Raw genomic sequence first — 25,949 nt, forward strand, 5'->3', positions numbered from 1 at the left:
CCAGCTGGCTACTGGAGGGAGAAGGAAGTTAGTCCTAGCTTGGCCAGGCTGTTCACTTCTTTCTTCAGTAACACTTTTTTTTTTCTTTTAAAGAAACATATATTCCTTCTTCAAGAAAGGAAGGAAGGAGGGGAGGATGGAAGGAGGAAAAGGCTTATTTGCTTTTCTAAACAATATAAATTACTACAGCAGAAAAAGTATATTTTGCTTTTTAGCTAGAGTCATCTAATTGAGATATATACAAGTTTACTTCCTGTTTTTCCCTTTTCCAATTTTAAAAACCAACATTTTTCTGGATAGAATGACTTAAATGCCCGATACATTTAACCAACCAGTTATCATGAAAATTAGGCATAAGACTTTATATCTTCATATTTGTGGCTTATAAATATATTTAAGGTTTCCTTAACTGTTAGTTTACTGATAATCTATAAATAATCTGGGTAAGATGCTGAGATCTGTTAAAAAGAACATCACTGAAAAATAAAAACACAATATAAAGCAAAATACCATTACTGTATAATTAAAACAGCTTCTGGATTTTCAAATGGCTGTCTTCACTATCAAATTTTGCTTACACCTGACAAAGCAGTTCTAGATTAATGGAACTGCAGTGCTGTTATGCTATTATAATTAAAACAAGACAAAACAGAGCTTGGATCAAGCTGAAAAATGACCTGTTTTAATTCTTCAATTTGTTCAGAATCTCTTGCTGAAGCTGTCGCTGAAGACTGTTCATTTGTGCCAGGTGATGGTTGGGACGATTTCTACAAAGAGCATAGAAATAAACTATGAAATAAATTCAGTTTAAAGAGACAGAAAAAACCCCAAAACTGTACATATATAAGCTATGTCTGGTATACGTTTACCAAAAAATTTCACATTGACATGTAAAATTTTATACTCAAAATAACATTTCAACATAGCACATACTGTCTACAAATTTTCCATAGCTAATAAATTTATACTCATGCCAAGTAATTTATTAAATCTAGGCACTTAACTGAGGTCATATGAAGAAAGAGCATAAAAGCAGGTATTTATTGAGTGATTTCCATGTATTAAAAGAACCTTATACAGGGCTTCTCTGGCAGCACAATAGTTAAGAATCTGCCTGCCAACGCAGGGGACATGGGTTCGAGCCCTGGTCCGGGAAGATCCCACATGCCGCGGAGCACATCAGTCTGTGTGCCACAGCTACTGATCCTGCATTCTAAAGTCCACGAACCACAACTACTGAGCCCGTGCGCCTAGAGCCTGTGCTCCGTGACAAGAGAAGCCACGCAATGAGAAGCCCGTGCAATGCAACGGAGACTAGCCCCTGCTCACTGCAACCAGAGAAAGCCCGCACACAGCAACAAAGACCCAATGCAGCCGAAAGTAAAAAAAATAAAAAATTTTAAAGAAATGAATAAAATCTATCTTTAAAAAAAAAATCAATAAAAGAGGTTTTAACAATGTATCTCATTTAATTCTCACAGCAATGAGACAGATATCACCACCACCATTTTATAGCTCAGGAAACAAGTTTAAAGAGGTTAACTAAGTTGCTTAAATTCAGTTAGCTAGGAAGCACTGAAGCTTTAGACAGTCTGACACCAGAGCTCATATTCTAAAACCTTAATATGATACTGTATCTTAAGGGATCGAGAAAAATAAACAAGCTGGATAATGAGAATTATTCTTGACTTCTTGTTTAAAAAATGTCAACATTCACTTACCAAATTTTCAATGAAAGCGTCCTTTTCAGCCAGTTGGCTTTGTAAAAGTTCCTGATTGCTTTTTAATTCCTCTATCTCTTCTCGCAACCTAGCAATTTCTTCTGGCTGAATACCATTCATCTGAGCCCCATCACTGTAAGAACCTTGATGCTGATTGTCTTTTCCTATTAGACAGGCATAAAATTTGAAAAGCCAGCACGAAACCTTTCATTTTTTGAATTGATGATTCAAGTATAAAATAAATACATACTTTCCTTAATAATTACTTGGGCAGGATTTTTGCAAGCACATTTCATCTTTGCAAAATAGTGGTTTTTTGTTTTGTTTTTTTCCAGCCATGCCGTAGGTGCGGCATGTAGGATTTTAGTCCCCTGACCAGGGATCCCAATGCCCCCTACGTTGGGAGCATGGAGTCTTAACCACTGGACTGCCAGGGAAGTTCTGAAAAACAGTGTATTGATAAAAATAATGATATTTTCAGGGTTTCTGGGAAGAAAAAGAGCATAGTCTTAAGACTAAACTGCATGGTTTAGTGATCTAAGATTAAGAATTACAGTAGTTTACCTCTTGCACTGTTGGTGGGAATGTGAATTGGTTCAGCCACTATGGAGAACAGTATGGAGGTTCCTTAAGAAACTACAAAAAGAACTACCATATGACCCAGCAATCCCACTACTGGGCATATACCCTGAGAAAACCGTAATTCAAAGAGTCATGTACCAAAATGTTCATTGCAGCTCTATTTACAATAGCCAGGACATGGAAGCAACCTAAGTGTCCATCATCGGATGAATGGATAAAGAAGATGTGGCACACATATACAATGGAATATTAGCCATAAAAAGAAACGAAATTGAGTTATTTGTAGTGAGGTGGATGGACCTAGAGTCTGTCATACAGAGTGAAGTAAGTCAAAAAGAGAAAAACAAATACCATATAATATGGAATAAAAAAAAAAACAAAAAAAAACAGGTCATGAAGAACCTAGGGGCAAGATGGGAATAAAGACACAGACCTAACTAGAGAATGGACTTGAGGATACGGGGAGGGGGAAGGGTAAGCTGGGACAAAGTGGCATGGACATATATACACTACCAAACGTAAAATAGATAGCTAGTGGGAAGCAGCCGCATAGCACAGGGAGATCAGCTCGGTGCTTTGTGACCCCCTAGAGGGGTGGGATAGGGAGGGTGGGAGGGAGACGCAAGAGGGAAGAGATATGGGGACATATGTATATGTATAACTGATTCACTTTGTTATAAAGCAGAAACTAACACACCATTGTAAAGCAATTATACTCCAATAAAGATTTAAAAAAAAAAAAGAATTACAGTATTTGAAATTCCAATTCTGTCAATTAATGTAAGAGAAAATAAAATCCTTTTAAAAATCTTCACAGCACACTTCCCTGGTGGTCCAGGGGCTAATACCCTGCACTCCCAATGCAGGGGGCCCAGGTTCGACCCCTGGTCAGGGAACTAGATCCCACATGTCACAACTAAGAGTTCGCATGCTGCAGCTAAATATCTCACACGCAGCAACTAAGACCCGGTGTGGCCAAATAAATAAATAAATATTTCTAAAAAAACTTCACAAAGGAATAGCTTTCTATATGGACTAAAAGAACTGACAAATTATTGTCATTAAATAGAGGAAGTAAAAGATATTTTCTTCTGAAAATTTTGGTTACCTTCATATAAATAAAATTAATTATATTTCTAAGTAGCTAGCATTCCACCCATAAGCAGTGTAGAATGAGACTATTTACAAGCATCTGAGCTCCTAGCATGTGCCAGGCACTGAACTAGAATTTTATATATATTATTTCATTTAATTCTCAGATGACACAGGTGCTACTATCAGCTCCGTTTTGCAGATAAGAAAATGAAAAGGTTAGACCAGTCAACTGGCTGGCTCAACTGGCTAGACATTAGAATCACCTGGGGAGCTTGTAATTAATAATCACTGATGCCTGGACCCAACCCCCAACTAATTAAATTAGAAACCTCAGTGGGGTTTCAGTATTGGTGTTAAAAAAATAAAAATATCAGGGGATCTTAATGTATAGGTAGCTAAGGTTGAGAATCAATGGATCAGATAATCAAACACTGAGCAGAGAGCTTGGACTTCAAACTCTGACTTACATGTTTGTCACAGTGATTAATTTAAGGTTACAGAAAGACTAGTCCACAAGAATAACCTGTCTGACTTTGTCCAGCTCCTGGGGACACTACAACAGGAATGGCTAGCTACACTTACCTAGCTGTACTTTAAGAAGATTATACTGATCCTTGTGTTGCTGAATCTGAGATACTTGCTGTGTGACTGCTGTCTGGAGCTGTTCGTTTTGACATTTTAACGTAGAAATCTGCTGCTTCAATTCCTCAAGTTGCAGATCCTGTGAACCAAAACATAATTGAAGTGTTTTAAATTCAGACTAGTTAGCATTAAGAGGATGAACAAATTAAAAATTAGAGATTATTTTGGGTGAGGATGTTAAACTACTCAATATTTCCAAAAGCATTCTATAATTAAGCAATAACACATTAATATATGCACCAAGGCCAATTAACATGCAGCAGAACTGTAAGATTTCAAGGCCCCATCATATGGCGCAGTCTGCAATCTCACCGTAATTTTGGTTTGGGGGTGGGGGGAGGTCAATTTTAAAAACTTCATTTTATGGTCCATCAAACTATTTAAGATATTTATACCAAATTATTTAAGAAGCTTAGTATATGTATATATATGTATGTACCTCTGTTACTTTTAACATTAAAAGACAATCATATAACAGAACACTTAGAATTCTGAAAAAAACAGGTTTCATCTCTTATCACCCTAGTGTAGTAACTAGTTAGAATTTGATCTGTCTTCATTTTCTTCTAATTCTTTCCAACCCAGGTTTTTTAAACTTGTCATAATCCATCCACATACATTTTGTAACCTTTAATTTGCTTACTACTCAATCAAAATTTCCCAACATTAATCAGTAGATGCAATGTAATTTATACTCAAAAGCGACACTGGGGTTGCTCTCCATTTTTCTAAATGATAATATCATTACAATAAATACTTTAGTCCATATAACTGTTCTCCTGAATTTTGGAGAATTTCCTTAGGATGCATTATCAAATGTAATTCAAAGTTTATATAAACATTTTACAGCTCTTGATGCTTGTTGCCTAATTGTCAAATGGCATTCTAAGTGATGAGAATATTTAAAATTAACATTTCTAAAGAAAAGTGATTATAGTAATTGTGTCAAATCACTCTTTTCTTCTTCCAAATCAACCATATTTATCAGCTCCAAGTGCAAGCAAGCTATAATATCACATTCCAAGTATTTATTTCCCATTGCTCTAAAAATTACATTTTACCATCTGGAAATGACTCCAAATTTGTACTAAGACAGATGAAAAATCCTAATAACCATGGGTAGTGTAATGATTCAAATTTGGATCATTCAAAGATGATTCTAATTTACTAATCTGCTTATAAACTGAAAAGCTCAGACTGAACGCTAAATACACCACTAGTATATTTTTATTCTTTCTGAGAATTTCATTCTCAACAATACAGATTGCGGGGAAGAGAAGAATACATCGGCAGCTCTCATTCAGAGGGCTCTACACAAAAGCTCTTAGGAGCCACACCTGCCTCAAGCTGTCACAATCAGCAGGGGGTGGAGGGCAGTGCAGGGAAGGGGCAGCAGCCTGCCCCACTTGAGATGCCCCTGTATATTGTTTCCATGACTCTGGAATTTTAACACCATAACACTGCAGCACTTTCTAGGATTCCATTCCAATAAAGGTATATGTACCAGAGTGAGGAATTAAATGAGAGAAGAAAACCAAGAAACATCCTGAAGGAATGCAATGGAAGGTGTAAGGTGCTCAACACTACCCAAGTGTGGGGTTCATCGGTATCCTGCAAAGAAAATGTCAGCTGATGATTTTGAAAATGTAGTTTCAACTTAACTCATCATGACGCACTCTAGTAATTCAGCTCCCTCTTGTTCTATCTAATTTAATATCATCTATTCGGGTGCGCAAGACAGAGATCTAAGGATCGTATCTGACCCTTTCTACTCCCTCGTCCCCAGGCCCAATCACTACCAAGTCCTGTCAGTTTTATCTTCTTTGGTTTCCACATTTCTCAGGACTGTCCCCTCTATACCACACAGTGTGAGCTTTGGAGTCCCAGTAACACACATGTATTTGAATTCTGTTCCACCAAGCACTGAGTGACCTCGGACAAGTTTAAATTCTCTAAGTCTCAGATTACTCATTTATTCTGAACTGCAGATGTCAGCTACTTTGAAGGGATATTGTGAAAAGTAAATGAGATGGTGTTTAACTGTATTCGGTGAGCACCTAGAACACAGTACACAAAACAGCAGCCGCTATCATCGTCGTCAACCGTCAGTTTCCCAATTGCCACCCACCACCACCACCCTCCTTGGGCTCCCTCTCTCTAGCCTTGCCTCTCAAATTCTCCTTCATACAGCCAACGAGCGTTCTGTGTCCATGCCAGTAACACCTCCCGTCCCTCTCTCTGCTTGCCTAGCTCACTCATTGTCATCCTATTAGGACTCAGCTTCTCTGTCTTCTCCAAGCACCTGCTCCTACCTAGCTAAGTTAGGTGCCTCTCAATGCTGCCGCATACTTTCGATTATCTTTACCACTAGACTTGCTTAGCACATACTAAGCTCTCAGTGTGTTGAATACTCAGATGCTTTTGAATTATTTAGGAAAACGATGAGTTTTACTTTGTGTATCCTCTTGCATTTGGAAATGCCGAGAGAAATTCCTCCCTGAAGTAGAGAAGTATCTATACTTTTAGTATAACAGAGGTTGGATACAATTTATCAGTACGTACTTGCTCTCGAATCATATTTTTGTAGTGAGTCACAATACTGTCATGCTGCTCTAGTGTTTTCTTCACCTCTTCTTCTTGTTTATCTTCTTCACTGGACTTATAAATAGCCTTAGTTATCACACCTGTAAAAGAAGACTTATTTAAAATACTGTTTTATTATTAAGATGTAGTTAGTAAAAACATATGGCCTAACTGCATGAGAGATAAGAAATCATCTTTCCAATCTTACTGAATGCCAAAAGTCCTTAAGTGGGCCACAGATCAAGAGCTAGGAAAAAAAATACTTTTAGGCTTATGATATAATCTGCATGTATCCAGAATATACATATGCAATACAATCCTAGGTACTACTTTCTAATGAATATCAAGATAAACTTTGTTGTCTTACCTTCAAGTTCTTTTACCAGCTTTGTAAACTCATGATCAAATATCATGTATTCTGGACTGGGGAAGTTTGGCTGGGGTTTCTGAGATGCTCTGGAATACAACTCATGTTTGCTAATAAATCCTAGTTTCTCTATGAAATTCTCTTTGCCAATCCTCTTCTCTATCAGTTGTTTTAGTTTCTCTCTACAGAGATAAGCATATTGAGATGCTTAAAAAAAAAGGCATAACAAAACATAAAAGCTTGGTCTACATTATACTTTGGCAGAAAAAATTTATCATTATCTCTTGATGACATCAGCAAGTCATTTTCCCCTGGCATTTTCCCCTTACTTACTTCATATAGCTCTCAAGTGAGTTATCATTGAAGTAAATTGAAATGCCCAACAGAAGAGCACATAAGCCTTGGACCAACTGTTCTTCCTCTCCAAGATTTTCTGCAATTTGTCCTGTAAGCTGAAAACTTTGTTAAGAAAACTAATGGTTCATAATAACCAGAGTACTTTGTTTTACAATTTGAATTTGACATGTATTTCATGTAAGAGTTTCTACAAAAAATTCTATACACAGTCCGAGCAAACATAAAACAATGGAACACGTACACCCACCCACCCACCCACCCACACCCACACAGCTTAAGTAAGCATCGTTGTCACCTTAACAGTTTAAAAAGTTGTTACATAGATAAAGAGGATTCAAATATTTGGGGCATGGAGCTAACTCTAGTTGAGAAGAAGAAATAGAAAAGATAAAAAAGGTAAATACTTACATGCATCTTACTAAAACATAAAGGATACAAAGGGAACATTGGCTGAATTGTGAAGAAAATGTGTTACTGCAATGGGGCAGTTGCTAAGCCAGGTACAAAGCAACATTAGTAACCCAACTCTTGTCTGTATTTTGCTTCCCTGCAATAAACAAGGTGGCAGAAATCTTGTTTTATTTTTTTCAAACTGAAAGTTGCCCTAAGATCCCTCCCCATCTGCATAAAAAGATATTTAACATCTTATAAAAGATGTGTCAGGTATCTGGATTTTAAAAATTGAACAAGAGAATGCATTCCTGTATACTCTCTGGGCTGCACTTCCCAAAATAAACCGAGAGCAGAAATTAGACTTGATCCACGCTCATAAGCATATGCCAGGTTATCTAAAATACTATTAATGGAAAATCTGATATGCTAAGGAAGAAATATATGATGTGGATGCTTAAAAAATTTCATCAGTCCTAAAACACTTTACAAAAACATAAATTTGCTGGCAAATTTATGATGTTTCAATAGGAATTTTAAAAACAATTTTCTCATAAAAGGGCAAATCCTACCTCCTTCAAAAAACATCAAGAAAAATACAAAGAAATAATCTCCTGAATTATTTAGTCAAATTTCATTAACGAATATATTTCTCTAACAAGAAAATAAATAAACCATGTTACAAACCTCCTGAGAAATGCCAAATAATGAGAAATCACAAACTTAATGAAGGAGAAAAAGATTTATTTAAATTAGCTAAGTGCCTCAAACCACTAACTATACTGCTGCCAAGTATGTTAAACAATACTGAAAACCAGCATGTCCATCAACATTAGTTTCCTAAATTTTAATACAACACATTTGTATCTCTTATGAGATATTCTCTTAGCTCGTTAATATTGCCATTGCCCACATTATATTACATAACCTGTATTTTTGCGTGAAACAAAATAATGGAAATTAGCACAGTAATGCATCGCTCTGGGAGTAATTTCAGAAAATATCCAAAATGCAATTATTCAAAAATCTAGACAAGGAATGGATTTAAAGTAACCATTACTGTGTTTTGAAAAATTTCTATCACTCAGCCAGACACTTCTAATTTCATGAACCGTGATGTCAGTATCTTGAACTTTCCATAATCTTTTTTCAAGTATACTTAATATTTAATTAAACAAATTCAAATTAGACCTCTTCAAATGATTTGCCAAGTAAGCATTAATCAGCATGAATTTAATTTTTACATAAGGCATTATTTTTACTTTTTCCTTCCCTTTACGTCATTACTGTCCACAATAAATTTTCATGTTACCCAAGTCCACTGAAGTTTAAAAATATATTCTCAACTGACTATGTGCCACAGAGAATTTACAACTAATTACTCAAGTTAAAAATGTGAATGTTTTGTTGATTTCCCCTGGTTATACATAAAAAGTTTATTACTGGAATACCATTTGCAGGTACCAAATATACCGACATTGTATATACAAGGGCATTCTATCAAATCACTGGCTGATGTCTGAGTAAACAAAAATGGAATTAGATTCAATTTTGAAAAGTAGGTCATTTGGGGTCTAACTGAAGGTTAAGAGCACAGTCAAACATAACTAGTTAGAACCAGGCAGAAGATAGAATGGAACACCCTGTTGACCACAGCAACAAAAGAAGATAAAGTACTCAGGAATGAGCCTAATCAAAACTCTGTAAAACCTAAATGAGGAAAGTTTAAAAACATTTCTAAGAGCACAAAAGCAGACACAAATCAACAGAAAGACACATGTTCTTAGAGAGAACGACTCAAGATCATGAAGATATTGACTCTACATTAATTTGTAAAATTAATGTGATCCAAATAAAAATATCAACAGGCTTTCTTTTTTTTTTTTTTTCTGGAACGAAACAACCTGCTTTTCAAGTTCAAATGGAAAAATAAACAAGCAAGAATAACTAGAGAAACTGTAAAAAAATGAAAGAGAGCAATGAGGTGATACTACCTCATGAACAGACAAATCAAAGAGCAGAACGGAAAGTCCAGAAATGATCCAGCTACAAATGGAAATTTAGTATGTGAAAAAGACAGAATATAACTATCAGTGGTTACAGACAGACTTCAAAGATGTTGGCAAAACTAGAGAGCAGTTCAAAAGAGCAGAGGATCCATATCTCACACAATTCAGAGAAAAAGAGAACAAAGATTTAAGTGCAAAAATGAAACCAAAAAGTATGAGATGGAAATACTGGCAAATTCCTTAACATCTTGAAGTGGCGAAAGCCTACGTATGACTTAAAATGTAGAAGCGATAAAATAAAAGTCTGATATAAAAAAAAAAAAAAAATCCAAAGCAAAACACCAAGATCCTATCAGGAAAAATATATTTGTAACTTATCACAGACAAGGGTTAAGTTCCTTAATATGAGTTCCTATAAAGAAGAAATGATTAACAACCCGAAAGAAAAATGGGCAGATGATAAAAGAGTTTAATGAAAAAACCTTCAAATGATGCATAAATATATAGGAAACTATTCAGCCCTTTAGTAAGAAAAATATAAATTAAAACTCACTAAGATAACATTTTCCACCTATCAGCAGACTGGCAAAAGTACAAGTGTGACAATACACTGTTGGGAGGCTGTGGGGGAAGAGAGCACCTAGCACACCGTAATCTTACTTTACTTTGCAAGGAGAAGTGCAAGGTTCTATTAAGTGAAACAAAACAAAACAAAACACCAAGGTGCAGATCAGGGCATATACGGAAAAAACACTTCCAGATGTAGAAGAAAAGAGTAACAGGAGGCAGGGAACTAGGACAGGGTTGGTGCCAAGACTTCGTGTATCATTTTGATTTCTAAACCATGTATTTATCCATTTCAAGTTTAAAGGACTAAAGTTTTAATTCTGAGAGTGGCAGTATGGTGTTGGTGAAAATGACATTTGGTTTGGAATTAGAAGAACCAAATCTTCTACTGCCTTACCTTGGACAAGTTTAATACGCTACATGGGCCTCAACTTCTTCATTTAGTAAACAGAGGTGGTTGGATTAAATGATCTCAAAGAGGTTAAGAAGATAGGCTCTGAAGCCAGGATACCAGGATTCATATCTTGGTTCTCAAACTCAACAGCCATGAAACCTCAGGCAACTTACTTAACTTCTCTTCCTCATCCTTAAACAGGGGCAACAGTTAATACCTATCTCATGGATTATAAATGGGTTAATACATGTAGAGAACTTAGAAGCAGCGCATGGTACACAGTGAGTGCTCTACAAATGTTATAAACTATTACCATCATTTCTAACTCTGGGACTCTACAACTCTCTACCTACTAGCATATTAAAAGCAGAACTAATGCCCCCAGTTTAAAATAGATGGCAGAAGTTTGAACTGGGAAAAGAAAAAAACGATACAATTGCTGGGATAATTCTTTTTTTAAACATCAGTGAAATGCAGGCAAGTCCTTGCTTTGCTACGTTAACAGAAATCCATGCATACTGTAAACGTGCAAAGTGAGTACTTTGTAATAATGGTCTTTTGTGCAGACTACGTTATTCTGATGTTCATCAAACCATGATTTATAACAGGGAAAAATGGGAGATAATTAAATGTGCAATTAACTAACTTAGGGTATATCTACTTAGTGAAATATATACTGTGCAACCATATAAAGTGATGTTGACTTAGTGTTTAATAACACGGAAAATACTTGTAAGAAAAAATGCAGAATACAAAATAGAATCTAATGCATGATCACTGCTATGTAAATAAACAGTATAGGGGAAAAAAAAGCCTGAAATTTTACCAGTAGTTACCTTTGGGTAGTAGAATGAGGGACATTATTCTCTTTCTACTTTCTATTTTTCGAAATTTTCCAAAATGAAAAGAAAAATAAACTATTAGAGAGTGCAAAAATGTTACAGTATTTGTCCAGTATACTATCATAAAATGTTGATAATATAAATCCAACAAAATCCTGATCAAGCTGCTCTATCCCGCCAAACAAGTAAAATTAGAAATTGAGCAATAAAAGCTATCAAAACATTCTATTTCAGTGCTCTCTCATTTTCTGATGGATTCCTTACAATATAAACAGCTAGACCAGCTAAAAGAATGCCACACTTGGGAATTCCCTGGTGGTCCAGTGGTTAGGACTCCACGCTTCCACTGCAGGGGGCGCAGGTTTGATCCCTGGTTGGGGAACTAAGATCTCACAAGCCATGCAGCGTGGCCAAAAAAAAAAGGCTAAAACTATTCATTTTGTTTATGTGTTACACAAACACATTTGTTTGCATGTTTGTTTACAGGTTTAAGTCAAGAAAAAATACCTCTCTCTTCTCAGCCCCTTAGAGTTTGTGAACCGCTGACAAAACCAAAGATTTTATAGGATGGAAGAGAACCACAGACAAAATAAACGATCCTGAATCACCTTTAACATAAGCTACTATGTTGCCCCAATTATATTTTCTAAATAAAAATCCCTCATACTCCTACTCTGTAGATTTCAAGTTTAGTATTTGTGCATTGTTCATTTAAATAATATGAAAAGCTAACAGTTTAAACTTGCAATGTTTAAGTATTAAAATGAGGTTCTAGAATATTATGATCAGATTCACTTTTTTGGTTTTTTTTTTGCGGTACGCGGGCCTCTCACTGTTGTGGCCTCTCCTGTTGTGGAGCACAGGCTCCGGACGCGCAGGCTCAGCGGCCGTGGCTCACGGGCCCAGCCGCTCCGCGGCATGTGGGATCTTCCCGGACCGGGTCACGAACCCGTGTCCCCTGCATCGGCAGGCGGACTCTCAACCACTGCGCCACCAGGGAAGCCCTCAGATTCACTTTTTAGTGGTGGCCTCTGAGGACAGAGAATTAATAGGAAAGGGACATGATGGAACTTTTTGGGTTTCTGAATACTATGCTCTATATCTTGCTTTGGGTGGTGGTTACCGAAGTATATTCAACCACCAAAAATCATCAGACTGAACACTTAAGGTCTGTGCATTTTACTGTACATAAATTATACCTCCAAAAATTTCCCTTTTAAATGAGTGACATGTATACTTATACTTCACCTAATATAAAAAAATTCTGCCAGCTAAAGCTTCCAAATATGTCTGTGTGTGAGTTATTAACATGTGTTAAATCATGCTCATACAATTCCTAATAGGACCTCAGTTATTACGGTCCACACTGCATAACTGAACACAAATTCCAAGTATGGAATTAAGGTACATGCCATTTTTGCCAAATACTCCAGAAAACAAATCAAAACCAAACACAAATCACACTCTCCCCCAACACGCATCAAAAACTAATCCCCAATGGTAGTGTAGCATGTGGGTTACATCCAGAATAATTCAAGGGATTTAAACTCTTTCAAATTACAAAATTATACTTACTATTGTATATTTTCAATAACCTAAGTAATATAAAAGTCATCACATTCTTTCATATACTGATTAAAGACAAAATTCTTAATCCTAAATTTGACTACCTTTGAAATGGTTTCATTGGAAATAAAGAAGCAAGCTTGGGTGAAAAATCACACCAAAAACCCAAAACCGAGGAATTCCAGAAAGTGCAAGCATCCCCAGAGGAAGCACCAGTATAGCTTCAGATTCCCATTCCTATAGTCCTTAACGACACCACTACGGTACCCCACGGAGAAAAACTGGAGAGCCACGATAGAGATTAACTTGCTGGCACATACAAGTGTGAGCAGAATATAACTTCAAACAAGCAGTTAAAAAAACCAATCAGCAAAACCCAAGACAAAGAAAAAGGCTTGCTGTAGGAGGAAAATGCCTAAGCCCAAACAAGCAATACATACCCGTCGGTCGATCTTATCACCCTGCAATTATACATTAAAAATTATTCATAAATATTACTGCTTTAGAGAAATGTAAATCTAGAAAAATCCCTCAAATACAGTCTCTAGAAACCCAAGCCAATAATCTGGGACAGGATAGTTCTAATCTTTTATTATATAGCAATGTATATACATTTTAGAGGAGAATGGATAATTTTATAGCACTGTCATTACTTAGACTGGTAGCACACCACGATCTTGAGGATTTCTCATTATGCATTAATTGTAATTGCAATGTTAAGAGTGAAGTATGTGGTGATGACTGTTGGGCAGTTAATTTCTGTTTGGCTCCAGAAAAGTTGTTACACACTACTATATATAAAGTAGATAACTAATAAGGACCTACTGTATAGCACAGGGAACTCTACTCAGTACTCTGTAATGGCCTATATGGGAAAAGAATCTAATAAAGAATGGATATATGTATAACTGATTCACTTTGCTGTACATGTGAAATTAACACAACATTATAAATCAACTATACTCCAATAAAAAATTAAGAAAAAACAAAGAAATGAATAGCTGTTTCCACACACAGCAACAAGAGAATGACAAGTATTAAATAAGTGAGGATATGAATGCTTTGGGGTACTTTTAAAAAATCACTAAGAGACAAATGATAAAGTTAAAATAGGCTCTCAATCAAAGTAAACCTATTCTAAGCAACAAAGGAAGTGTTCAACTCCCATTTCAGTACAGTTAATTTTCAAGGTTTCATTTATAACTTCATATGGATAGCACTGATGTTCTCTAAAAGCTCACAATAAAACAATTCAACCAGTGTGGCAAAATTAAGAACTAAGAAGGACTCCGCATATCAGGGGGAAGGGATTAGGATAATACCAGTGGATGGATCAATTTTAGGCTTATGTACATTTTTACTCTCCTTGAGTGAATCTGAATGTCTATGACTTTACAGTTCTGCTAAAGCATGAACCTGAATTGTTTAACAGCAAGGCTGGCGCATGTGGGTAAATCATCTAATAATAGTAAGGGACATTCCTAAAAGCCCTAGCATCCACATTTCAATGAAGCTTAGCTGCTTTCCTTAGGAGTCTAAAGGAATGTAAACATTTTAAGTTGTTTACCTACATCTTACTAGGTAAATTATATGTCTTGGCATTTTGAGGATTTGAGAGCTCACAAACATCAAGGGAGTTTACTGTTTAACTATATAAGCATTGGAATGGTATTTTATTTTTGTTTTTTGAAAGGAAGACCAATTGCTCTGGGAAGAGAAAGAGCGAGGTGCACAGCTATGAACCACTCTATTCTATTCCCTCTCATAAATGACCCGAATTCAGCTATTAAGCAGAAACAGAAAATGACATGCAAGAACTGTGTGGATGATATAAAAGAAAACAAATCCAAAAAAACCACCTTTCTGTCCAGAACATGTGTTCCCATCATGATGCAGACCTTATTCACAATTTGGCAAAACCATTCTTATAAGAATATTTATTGCTTTCTCTCCACAAAACCATTTCTGGTGACAATGAGCTAATGAGCCGTCCTTGCCTCTCTCCTTTTTCATCTACATCTACTAAGGACATCCTTAAATCCTTGTATCACTGACATCAAAGTGAAACTTTCTCCCCCCCCCCCCCGCCCCCTTAGAGAAGTTTTGCTGGCTACTTTACCTGTGAAAGGATGTTGGTGCACTGTTGCAATAAAGAAACTGGAGGGTTGCCAATACTTGTAGCAAGTTGAACCCTGAGCAATTGTTCTTTCTGGGTAGCATTTTCTTGCAAAGCATGGGCAAGGGCCACAGCAGCACACCAGTTTGAAAGTGAATCAGTAGAAAATAAACCTCCGCATAACAACTGACCAGCTGAGACTGAATTACCTGTTGCTACAAAGATGGCAGGCAGATAATAAGGTAAAAATTAATTATGTTGTTTTCCAAACACACAAAAATAGTATGAAATGCTACTTAAAAATTTGCTAATTAGTAGTATTAAGTAATACTTTCAAAAGTCTGTTTTTTCAAAAACAAATGCAAAGATGACAAAAAAGTACTTTGGAAGAAAAGTTGCAGAACAAAGAAATATTAGAATACTTTAGGCATCAAACTGATGATGGTAATACTCCAGAAATTATTACCTTAATTAAAAACTACTTTCTAAAACAAATTCAAGGAAATGCAATATTTTAAATATTCTATTACATTCTAATATTCTACATTTAAATATCTACTACACATTTATGATATATTTTACCATTAAAAGCTTAAAAGACAATTACTTACTTTAAAACTGAAATTAGAATTAAATTATTTACGGGACTTCCCTGGTGGCGCAGTGGATAGGACTCTGCGCTCCCAGCACAGGGGGCCTGGGTTCGATCCCTGATCAGGGAACTAGATCCCACCTGCATACTGCAACTAAGAAGCCCGCCTGCTGCAACTAAGACCTGGTGCAACCAAATAAATATTAAAAAAAAAAAAAAGAATTAAATTATTTACCATCAATAGTGGAAGGCAGAAGTGTTGACACAATTTCTCCTTGTCCTTTCTGATTTTTATATAAGAAACACTGGAAACAGTAGAGAACAGCACAGCGCAATACAAATGGCTGCCTTTCGTTAACCATGGACATAAGAAGTACTACAATGGCTGGTCTGTTGCATTTAAAAAGAAAAGAACAAAAAGAAACATTGCAATCCAGGTACACAAATCAATAACTAGTCATTTTTATTGACTGAAAAACCATAGCCAGAACACAAGGGAGTAACTATTTTCATCTCCATTTCACAGAAAAGATTAACTGCAGCTGTGAGAAATGAAGTGATCTGTTTGCTTAAGGAACATAGCTAGGAAGTGATACCTGCGCCCAAATACGTAAGTTCCAAAGACCACAAACTCTTTAAATACCAACATATTTATCTTGTCAGATAATTTGTTTCAAAACACATGACTGAACTTCTTAAAAGAATAAGATATGTATATGAGATATCCTTAAATCCCAAAGTAAGTTTTCACTTCCTCTGTGGGATCGCAGTATTTCCCCTTTCCTACCTTGGTGGGTTTGAAGGTGCATTTACAGAAGCAAAGTAGTCTTGGTTTACTTGACAGCCTCGAATAACTTCTGATACAGTATTAATGGTCTGTAATGAATGGGGATGGGGAGAGAATTTAGAGAAAGTCAGTCAAGGGAAAAACCCTGTTTCCAAAAGAAGAAAATGTTATATTCTTTTGCTTTTTGCTTTTAAATGGCAAAACTTAGACACCAAAAAAATCAGTGACAGCATTATAGACTTGTAACACTTTCTTGAGATAACATTTTAAAACATTAAGCGTAGGCCTCTAACTAAAAATAACACGTGACCACATGCATTTAAAATCTCAAAAAACTAAAATTAATATCTCCTAAGAGATAGAATCCATTTCTATGAAACAAGAAAAGGGTGCTTAAAAATAAAATCAGAGAACAAATTTAAAACGTAACAAATTAAAAATTCAATTTAAGGATGAAGTTGAAAAAAAACCTCCAAGAAAACAGAATAAAAAGACAAACTGGATCCAGAAAGTCCAACAATCTATTAATAGAGTTGCAGAAACAGAAGAGAGGAAAGAAATGGTCAAGGAATACGTAAAACATCCTGAGAACTGAAGTACTTATGTCTCTGGCTTAAAAGGGCCCCAAAATTATTGGGGGTGGGGGTGGGGTGTGTGGTACAGCACATCACCAGTAAATTTCAGAAAACCATAAACAAAGAAAGATTCTAGAGAGAGAAAGCAGGTTACACAAAAAGGACGAAGATTCAAAATGGCTTCGGATTTCTTAACAGCAACACTGGAATAATGTTCTAAAAGTTGAGTGTTAATGATTTCCAATTCTGAATTCCATACCTAACCAAACATTAGAGTCATACTGCAGGTGGAGGAACGACATGAAAGAGCTAAAAACAAATTATCTTGCCATTTGCCCTCTCTCAGGAAGTAAAATAAGATAATGAACCAAGGGGTGGGAGAAAAAGACACAGAATCCAGATAACCAAGGAATCCCCAAGTTAAGAGAGAGGAAAAAGGATCGTTGGAGGATGGTGAATGAAAGTCCCAGAATAAGAGATGTGCGGCAGAAATAGAGAATAAGCAGCCCATATTTGAGTAGGAAGATGGAGGGCTTCCGGAAGAAGGTCTGGAATGCGGAACAATGTGTTAACACATTAACACATATAACAGTGTTAATATGTATAGATACATAGAAAATCCGTAAAATGAGAAAAGAATACTATTATAACTCAGGAAAGAAAAAGGGTTATTAAAAAAAAAGATATAGAGCTCTATTTGGCTTAGCAGGAAACAGTATTGGAATAGTCATAAAACTATAAACCCTGATTATTGATTTAAATACAAATTACTGGGGTGACAAGGAGGAAGTAAAGTGGGAAGGTTATATAGGGGGGAAGTGGGGCTTAGGGTAGGGAGAAGGGAGTCCAAAGACAGTTTTTGCTATAAAACTTTTACTATTATCTGTGTTTTTAATATGCATGTGTTAATTTGAGAAAAAAATTAAATAAACTAAACCTTTCTTTTCTTCAAACTAACTTCTTTTTCTTAATAGGCAGGAAACAGAAAATGCCATATGTCAAGGAAAAAGAATTTATTATTCTACAAATAAGACTCAAATCTTACTTGACTAAGTCATACTCTTCTCAAAATTAAAAACATAAATCATACTGTTCACTCCTGTTGAATACAATAAAATTAATGAGAAATCTTCTAAGCTTTAACATTATTTATATACTATTAAACTTGAGGAATGAACACACCTTTTGGAATTGATACTGTCATCATTACGCTAATATTTTATAGGGTCAATAAGGAATTTAACATACAAGAATGGTTAACAATTCCTATTTTTCATTCAGTTGATATCTAATTCTTCCTAGACTTCCTGACTGCAGCTTCCACAGAGCAGCCTCTGCCTTTATTTGGTTTACCTCGGTCAGGATGTCAGCAGGAACGCCAGTGGCCATTAGGATGGTGCAAAGCTGCTGCAGTAAGCCACACTGGAACATAGCTTTTTGGCAGCTACTGGTAGCACCGGGAGGGTTATTGGGAGAAACCAGTACACGAACAAGCTGCGAAAGAAAGAGAACACAAAATCTGTCTTTTAAAGATCTGAAAAGTCTTGAGACAAATTTGATCTATATGAACAGAAAACCTATGTGAAGGATTCCCTCAACTGCTCAGCCAGATCTAGGAGCTCTTTCCTTCATGCTCTCATGGCCATAGTTCTGTTACAGTACATACCACATTATGCTATTTCCTTAATTTTATCTCCTTCGGGTCACTGTGAACTCCCAGAGAGTAGAAACTGCCCCAGTCATTTCTTGTATCTCAAACAACAAGCACAGTATTTGTAACATAGTCTGTATTCAAAAAATGAATAATGAATAAGTAAGAGGATGGTAGATTTCTTATGGAAGTAAGGATGAAAGACCTAACTGTAAAGCCGGTTTGAAAATAGAATGGCCTGAGGTGTGATAAAATTCCTCCCAAACTGGAAATATTTAAAGAGAGGGTAAAATGAACAACTGGAGACATGGCTGAAGATTTGTGCATTAGGCAAGGCGTTAGCCTCATTGACTGTTAATGTTAATTAAATCCCTAAGGTTCTATGATGCTATGATTAGTCTAACCTTGAACATGAAATTTCAGAGACATGAAAAATGTTATCTTAAACAACTGTTCAGCACAGTTACATCTTCAAAATAAATTTGTATATACCTTACATTTTAAAACTAAAGTTATATGTATATGTGTGTACAAAATCTTATATATATATATCAAGATCAAACGGTATATTTATGATAATACTTTATTAATGACAAAGTGCTATACAAATGTTACCCTAAATGTACAGAAGTAATCAATGATATAACAGAGGAGACTAAAACAATTTTATTGCTATAGCTGGTGCATATGATAGATAATGACTTCACTAAGAAAGGGGACGTTTTTGTGGGGGAAGATAAAATATAAAAAATAAAATGGGTATGAAAAGTGCTATTTTTACTGCTGGTGAATAAAAAGGTGACCGGCAATCACTAGAATTTGTGGAAAAACTCAGTCAGTAGTTAAATCAGTAAATTATGAAGAATTGAAATAGTTAATGTTTCCACGTCTGGCCTAGCAGACATTCTCCAAGAGGTTTCATTAATAAATTGATGTCACAGGAGAGAGGCTTCAGGACTACACATTGGCTCTTGTTTTTGGACCTTTCTAGTTAGACTTCGGTGGTTTTTATTTGTTGATTTTTGTTTTAAATTTATTACCCTTCTATTCCTGCTTTTTAAAAAATACAGGCATACCTTGGAGATATTGCAGGTTCTCTTCCAGACCACCACAATAAAGCAAATATCACAATGAAGCAAATCACACAAACTTTCTGGTTTTCTAATTGCAAATAAAAGTTATGTTTACACTATACTGTAGTCCCTTATGTGTGCAATAACATTATGTCTAAAAAAACATGGAGAAACCTTAATTAAAAAAATACTTTATTGCTAAAAAATGCTGACCAGCATCTGAGCTTTCAGCGAGTCACAATCTCTTTGTTGGTGGAGTTTGATGTTGATGGCTGCTCACTGGTCAGGGTGGTGGTTGCTGAAGGTTGGGGTGTCTGTGGCAATTTCTTAAAATAAGACAACAGTGAAGTTTAGTGCATCAGCTTTCTTTTCCTTTCACGATTTCTCTGTAGCATGCAATGCTGTTTGATAGCATTTTACCCACACTTCTTTCAAAATTGGTGTCAATCCTCTCAAGCCCTGTCACTGCTTTATCAATTAAGTTTTTATAATATCCTTTGTTGTCATTTCAACAATCTTCACAGCATATTCACCAAGAGTAGATTCCATTTCAAGAAACCACTTTCTCTGCTCATCCATAAGAAGCAACTCCTCACCCATTCAAGTTTTATCATAAATTGTAGCAATTCAGTCCCATCTCCAGGCTCCACTTCTAATTCGAGTTCTTTTGCTGTTTCCACCACATCTGCGGTTACTTCTTCCACTTAGGTCTTGAATCCCTCAAGGTCATCCATGATGGTTGGAATCAACTTCTTCCAAACTCCTGTTAATGTTGATATTTTGACCTCTTCCCAGGAGTCACAAATGTTCTTCATTTTCCAGAAAGTTTTCAATTGCCTAGATCCATCAGAGGAATCACTATCTATGGCAGCTACAGCCTTACAAAATGTATTTCTTAGGGACTTCCCTGGTGGTCCAGTGGTTAAGATCCCACGCTCCCAATGCAGGGGGCCCAGGTTCGATCCCTGGTCAGGGAACTACATCCCGCATGCTGCAACTAAGACCTGGTGCAGCCAAACAAACAAACAAATAAATATTAAAAAACGAAGAAACCAAAATGTATTTCTTAAATAATGAGACTTGTAAGTCAAAATCACTCCTTGGTCTATGGGCTGCAGAGTGGACATTGTGTTAGCTGGCATGAAAACAACATTAATCTCCTTGTACACTTCCATCAGAGCTCTTGGCTGACCAAGTGCATTGTCAATGAGCAGTAATTTTTTTTTTTTTTTGGTGGTACGCGGGCCTCTCACTGCTGTGGCCTCTCCCGTTGAGGAGCACAGCCTCCAGATGTTCAGGCTCAGCGGCCATGGCTCACGGGCCCAGCCACTCCGCGGCACGTGGGATCTTCCCAGACCGGGGCATGAACCCGCGTCCCCTGCATCGGCAGGCGGACTCTCAACCACTGCGCCACCAGGGAAGCCCGAGCAGTAATATTTTGAAAGGAATCTTTTTTTTTCTGAGCAGTAGGTCTCAACCGTAGGTTGAAAATATTCAGTAAACCATATTGTAAACAGATGTGCTGTCATCCAGGCTTTGTTATTCCACTTAATAGAGCACAGGCAGAAAAGATTTGGCATATAATTCTTAAGAGCCATAGGATTTTTGGAATGGTAAATGAACACTGGCTTTAAATTAAAGACACCAGCTGCCTTAGCCCTTAACAAGACAGTCAGCCTGTCCTTCGAAGCTTTGAAGCCAGGCATTGATTTCTCTCTGGCTTCTCTCTAGCTATGAAAGTCCTAGGTGGCATCTTCTTCCAGTAGAAAGCTGTTTCATCTGCGTTGAAAATTTGTTGTTTAGTGTAGCCACCATCATTAATGATCTTAGCTAAATCATCTGGATAATTTGCTGCAGCTTCTACATCAGCACTTGCTGCTTCACCTTGCACTTTTATGTTATGAAGATGGCTTCTTTCCTTAAACCTCATGAACCTCTGCTAGCTTCAAACTTTTCTTCTGCAGTTACCTCACCTCTCTCAACCTTCACAGAATTGAAGAGTTGTAAAGGCCTTGCTCCAGAATAGGCTCTGGCTTAAGGGAATGTTGTCATTGGTTAGATCATCTATCTAGGCCACTAAAACTTTCTCCATATCATCAATAAGGCTGTTTCACTTTCTTATCGTTCATGTGTTCATTGGGGTAGCACTTATAATTTCCTTCAATAACTCTTCCTCTGCATTCACAACTTGGCTAAGTGGTGCAAGAGGCCTAGCTTTTGGCCTATGAAGGCTTTCAACATGCCTTCCTCACTAAGCTTAATCATATCCAGCTTTTGATTTAAAGTGGGAGACATGGGACCCTGCCTTTCACTTGAACACTTAGAGGCCACTGTAAAGTTATTAACTGGCCTAATTTCAATATTGTTATGTCTCAGGGAATAGGGAGATGGGGAACAGTCAGTCAGTGGAGCAGTAAAACACACACATTTATCAATTAAGTTCTCTATCTTACATGGGTGTGATTCGTGGTGCCCCAAAACAATTACAATAGTTACATCAAAGATACTGATTGCAGATCACCACAACAAATATAATAATAATGAAAAAGAGTCTCTCATAAGGTAATGAAGCTTTCTGAGAGTCACTGGCAGTATCTATCCAAAAATGGCATAGAATGGATTCCTGTAGGTAGAATTAGTCATAAAATTATCATTCCGAGAAAAAATTTAAATGTTTTACAACTAAAAAATTTTTCAATAAGATGCTTCCCCCAAATTTAATTTGCAAAATGTGAATGAACTACCCTTAAGTGGATCAATTTCAATTTTTAGTGGCCTAGAGTTCCATCATAATTATAACTGTGATGATGAATAATTCTAAATGGAAATATCTATCCAAAAAGGATTGTTTATCATCAATTGTAATGCATTTTCATTTGGTACATAATAGAGAACTTGAAATACAAGCAACCCTAAATATAAGCAATAAAGCTATCAAGAAAGAACCCTCTAATAGGCTGAAAAGCAGAAGATAACCTGTGGCCTGTGAAGCTATGACTACATCAACTACTCAGTCTTTGCGTGGAGAATATATTAAAGTGAATTAAACTCAGTTTCTTTATTTTGAAGTTTATGTTCTTTAAGATTAGTATCTAGTTTATTCACTTTCTAAAAGCAAAGAATACTTAAAGAAAGAACTAACTTACTATATAACCAGAATACTGTGTTTTTCTGTTTATTTATATTTATATAAATATTTATATTCTAAATTTTTTTAGGGGGTAAAATAGTACTTTTACTTTTTAACAAGTGACACTTCCTTCAAAAATAATTATTTACGTAGTACCCTAAGCTATAAAACAGTAAGCTGCTCAAGCAGTTTAAATTTTCACTCTGGCAGGAAACATATATGTAATTTGTACATCATCAGATCCCTTCATTTTCTCTAATCACGTTTTGGAAATTACTTTTCTAGAGGAATTTCCTTTATTAAGAAAGCAATGGTGAGCAAAAATATCAAGCTTACCACTGGGACACTATTTCTAAAACATAAAAAACTAATGGCCTTGAAATGTGTAATACTGACAAGTAAAAATATAGACAATGAAGATGGGAGTATAAATAGAAAGATTCTGCCCATGTTCTCCTGTAAAATATCTTCCTGACAGTTCTTAGGCATATTCTAAATAGGCTAACTATATAATTTATTATCTAAACTGGAACACTTTTGAAGTGAAAGAGGACACTATTAGTAATTACAAAATGAACACTGGCCTGGTGACCTGGGGCATATGGTCACCCTAATTATCAATCAACGCTATGCAGGCAACTCCCAGAGCATGCAACAATATGTGGATTCTAATTACCAGTCTGATTAACCATCTAGTTTTGAGGAACACAACTTCAGAGATGCAGGCACAATTCAGAGACACTCGAAGACCCACAGGAATCACTAGAGAGTCAGTAAGGTGGGAGACCCGTATAAGCTTAAGGGTCTGGAGAAGGGGAATTCAATAAAGGGATAAGTAAGTAAAATATTCTAAAAACTTCGTCATTTTCTCTGATGTAGAATTCATTTGGGATCCTACTGTCTTCACTTTTACTGTCTATCATCACCAAGCTTTCACCATAAAGCTTAAATAAAATTACACGTGATGTGTCAATTTAACTTGTATTAGATTTAAAACTCAAGACTATTAATCTTTGGGGGCAGGGACATTACCATTCATTTCCAAGCATCCAGTGCCTGGCTCTCAGTAAATGTTTACTGAATGGATTTCTTTGAACTTAATATTCTGAGTATTAAAATTTATGATATTAGAACCTTAATTGAAGATAGTAGATTTTAAAAATTCAACTCAACAAGCTAACCTGTTATTTTCTAGTGCAAAACCTATCAGGAAACTGTATGTTTGGATTTGCTTTAAGATAATCCTGCAGGGCCAGAGAGAGGGATAAAAGACGAAACAAAACTGCCAGATGTTAATAATTATTGAAACTAACTGATGGGTGTGTGTGTGTGGATCTCCAGCTCTGCGTATAACTGCAAATCTCCATATTAAAAGCGTTTTTTTTTTTTTTTTAAAGCCCATCTGAAACCAACTCAACATCCTGGATTTATCAAACACAAGCCATTTTCTTTTCTTTGAAAGTATCACTGTCAAAATTCTTATCACATTTATGTCTAAGGACAGTATACCTGTAGCATTAGGTGCAGATTAGTCACTTTCTGTGCGGACCAGCCTGAATTTTCATCTCCAACTTCAAACCAAGGTTTCATACGCTGAATATATGAGCCTTCTTTAAAAAAATTTTGATTGGAATTGTTGTTTTTTAACAGGTTTTGAAGCAAAATCAGACAATCTTCCACTACTATACCTGGGGAAAGAATGTAGAATGGAATGTTGAGGCTGATAAAACCTGAAGGAAAATTCAATCCTCAAACATTTCAAAAGAAAACTCTCAGTGCTCAGCATCTCTTCAGTATGCATGGCAGTGAGCCTGCTCCTTCTCAGGTCCCCCAGTGCTCTCCTGACTTCTATTTTCAACTATCCACTCACCTCAGTAACTCACATTTTTTCTTCAAATCCAGCTTACACATCATTTCTTCAAGAATGATTAGCAAGATCCAGTGAGTAGGTTAGGATCACCAGCTATATGCTCTCACAGTAGCCTGCCCCTTTTATTATTATGCAGTATCTGTCTTCACTAGATTATAATTCATGAAGACAGGAATTTGGGAATGTCCTACTTACCTCTCTGTATCCTCAGCAGATATAAAGACAAGATCCCACATGCCACATGGTGTGGCCAAAATAAAAAAATAATAATAAAATAAACACCAAAGGGAAAGATAAGCAGGAATTAGTCACATGAAGTGGGTGGGATGCAGAAAAGCATTCCAAGAAGAAAGTAAAATGGCTTTTAAAAAAGTCTACATTTCGGGACTTCCCTGGTGGTCCAGCGGTTAAGACTCTGCGCTCCCACCGCAGGGGGCGCAGGTTTGATGAGATCCCGCATGCCACGTGGTGAGGCCAAAAAAAAAAAAAGAGAGAGAGACAAGATATCAGATGTATACATGGTAGGTCACTACTAAATATTTGTTGAATGAATCAATCATATATTATTTAATCGCTAAGAAGCACTTGACATTGCTGTCTTTATGCCTCTTCCTTGAAACTTCCTCTTCTTTTGGTTTCTAAAACACTAACGACTCCCTCCTGGTTCTCCTTACAGATATCTGGCCACTCCTCAGGCTTCCTAACCAATGAGCTCTGTTTCCTCTGCAAAGCATATGAAAAAAAGAGGCTGGATGCTCACAGCGAGTAGGTTCCTCTGTAGTACATGCACACTTTTGCTCCTACTAGTTAAGCTGCACGATTATAAGAATTAATTGCGGGGCTTCCCTGGTGGCGCAGTGGTTGAGAGTCCGCCTGCCGATGCACAGGGGACACGGGTTCGTGCCCCCGTCCGGGAAGATCCCACATGCCGCAGAACAGCTGGGCCCATGAGCCATGGTCACTGAGCCTGCGCTCCGCAACGGGAGAGGCCACAACAGTGAGAGGCCCGCGTACCACAAAAAAAAAAAAACAAAAAAAGA

The 25,949-nt window shown here is 36.5% G+C and overlaps 1 protein-coding gene across 3 annotated transcripts in view; it reads right to left on the minus strand.

Moving 5' to 3' along the window:
* USO1 (USO1 vesicle transport factor) overlaps positions 1-25,949 on the minus strand; it is a 92,461-nt gene that overhangs the window by 6,766 nt on the left and 59,746 nt on the right. For 2 of the 3 annotated variants that reach the window (XM_033406509.2, XM_049709363.1), the window contains 13 exons: positions 24,549-24,727; positions 18,539-18,679; positions 16,611-16,699; positions 16,059-16,213; positions 15,235-15,446; positions 13,556-13,576; positions 7,784-7,894; positions 7,324-7,442; positions 6,991-7,172; positions 6,603-6,724; positions 3,981-4,119; positions 1,722-1,885; positions 678-767 (listed from right to left, as the gene is read on the minus strand). In XM_033406509.2, coding sequence (XP_033262400.1) covers positions 678-767; positions 1,722-1,885; positions 3,981-4,119; positions 6,603-6,724; positions 6,991-7,172; positions 7,324-7,442; positions 7,784-7,894; positions 13,556-13,576; positions 15,235-15,446; positions 16,059-16,213; positions 16,611-16,699; positions 18,539-18,679; positions 24,549-24,727 — 1,724 coding nt within the window. The remainder of the gene's footprint in view (positions 1-677; positions 768-1,721; positions 1,886-3,980; positions 4,120-6,602; positions 6,725-6,990; positions 7,173-7,323; positions 7,443-7,783; positions 7,895-13,555; positions 13,577-15,234; positions 15,447-16,058; positions 16,214-16,610; positions 16,700-18,538; positions 18,680-24,548; positions 24,728-25,949) is intronic. The other variant, XM_004280193.2, reaches the window with a different exon arrangement.

This window comes from Orcinus orca, chromosome 4 (genome assembly GCF_937001465.1).
Source record: "Orcinus orca chromosome 4, mOrcOrc1.1, whole genome shotgun sequence".
Classification (NCBI taxonomy): Eukaryota; Metazoa; Chordata; class Mammalia; order Artiodactyla; family Delphinidae; genus Orcinus; species Orcinus orca.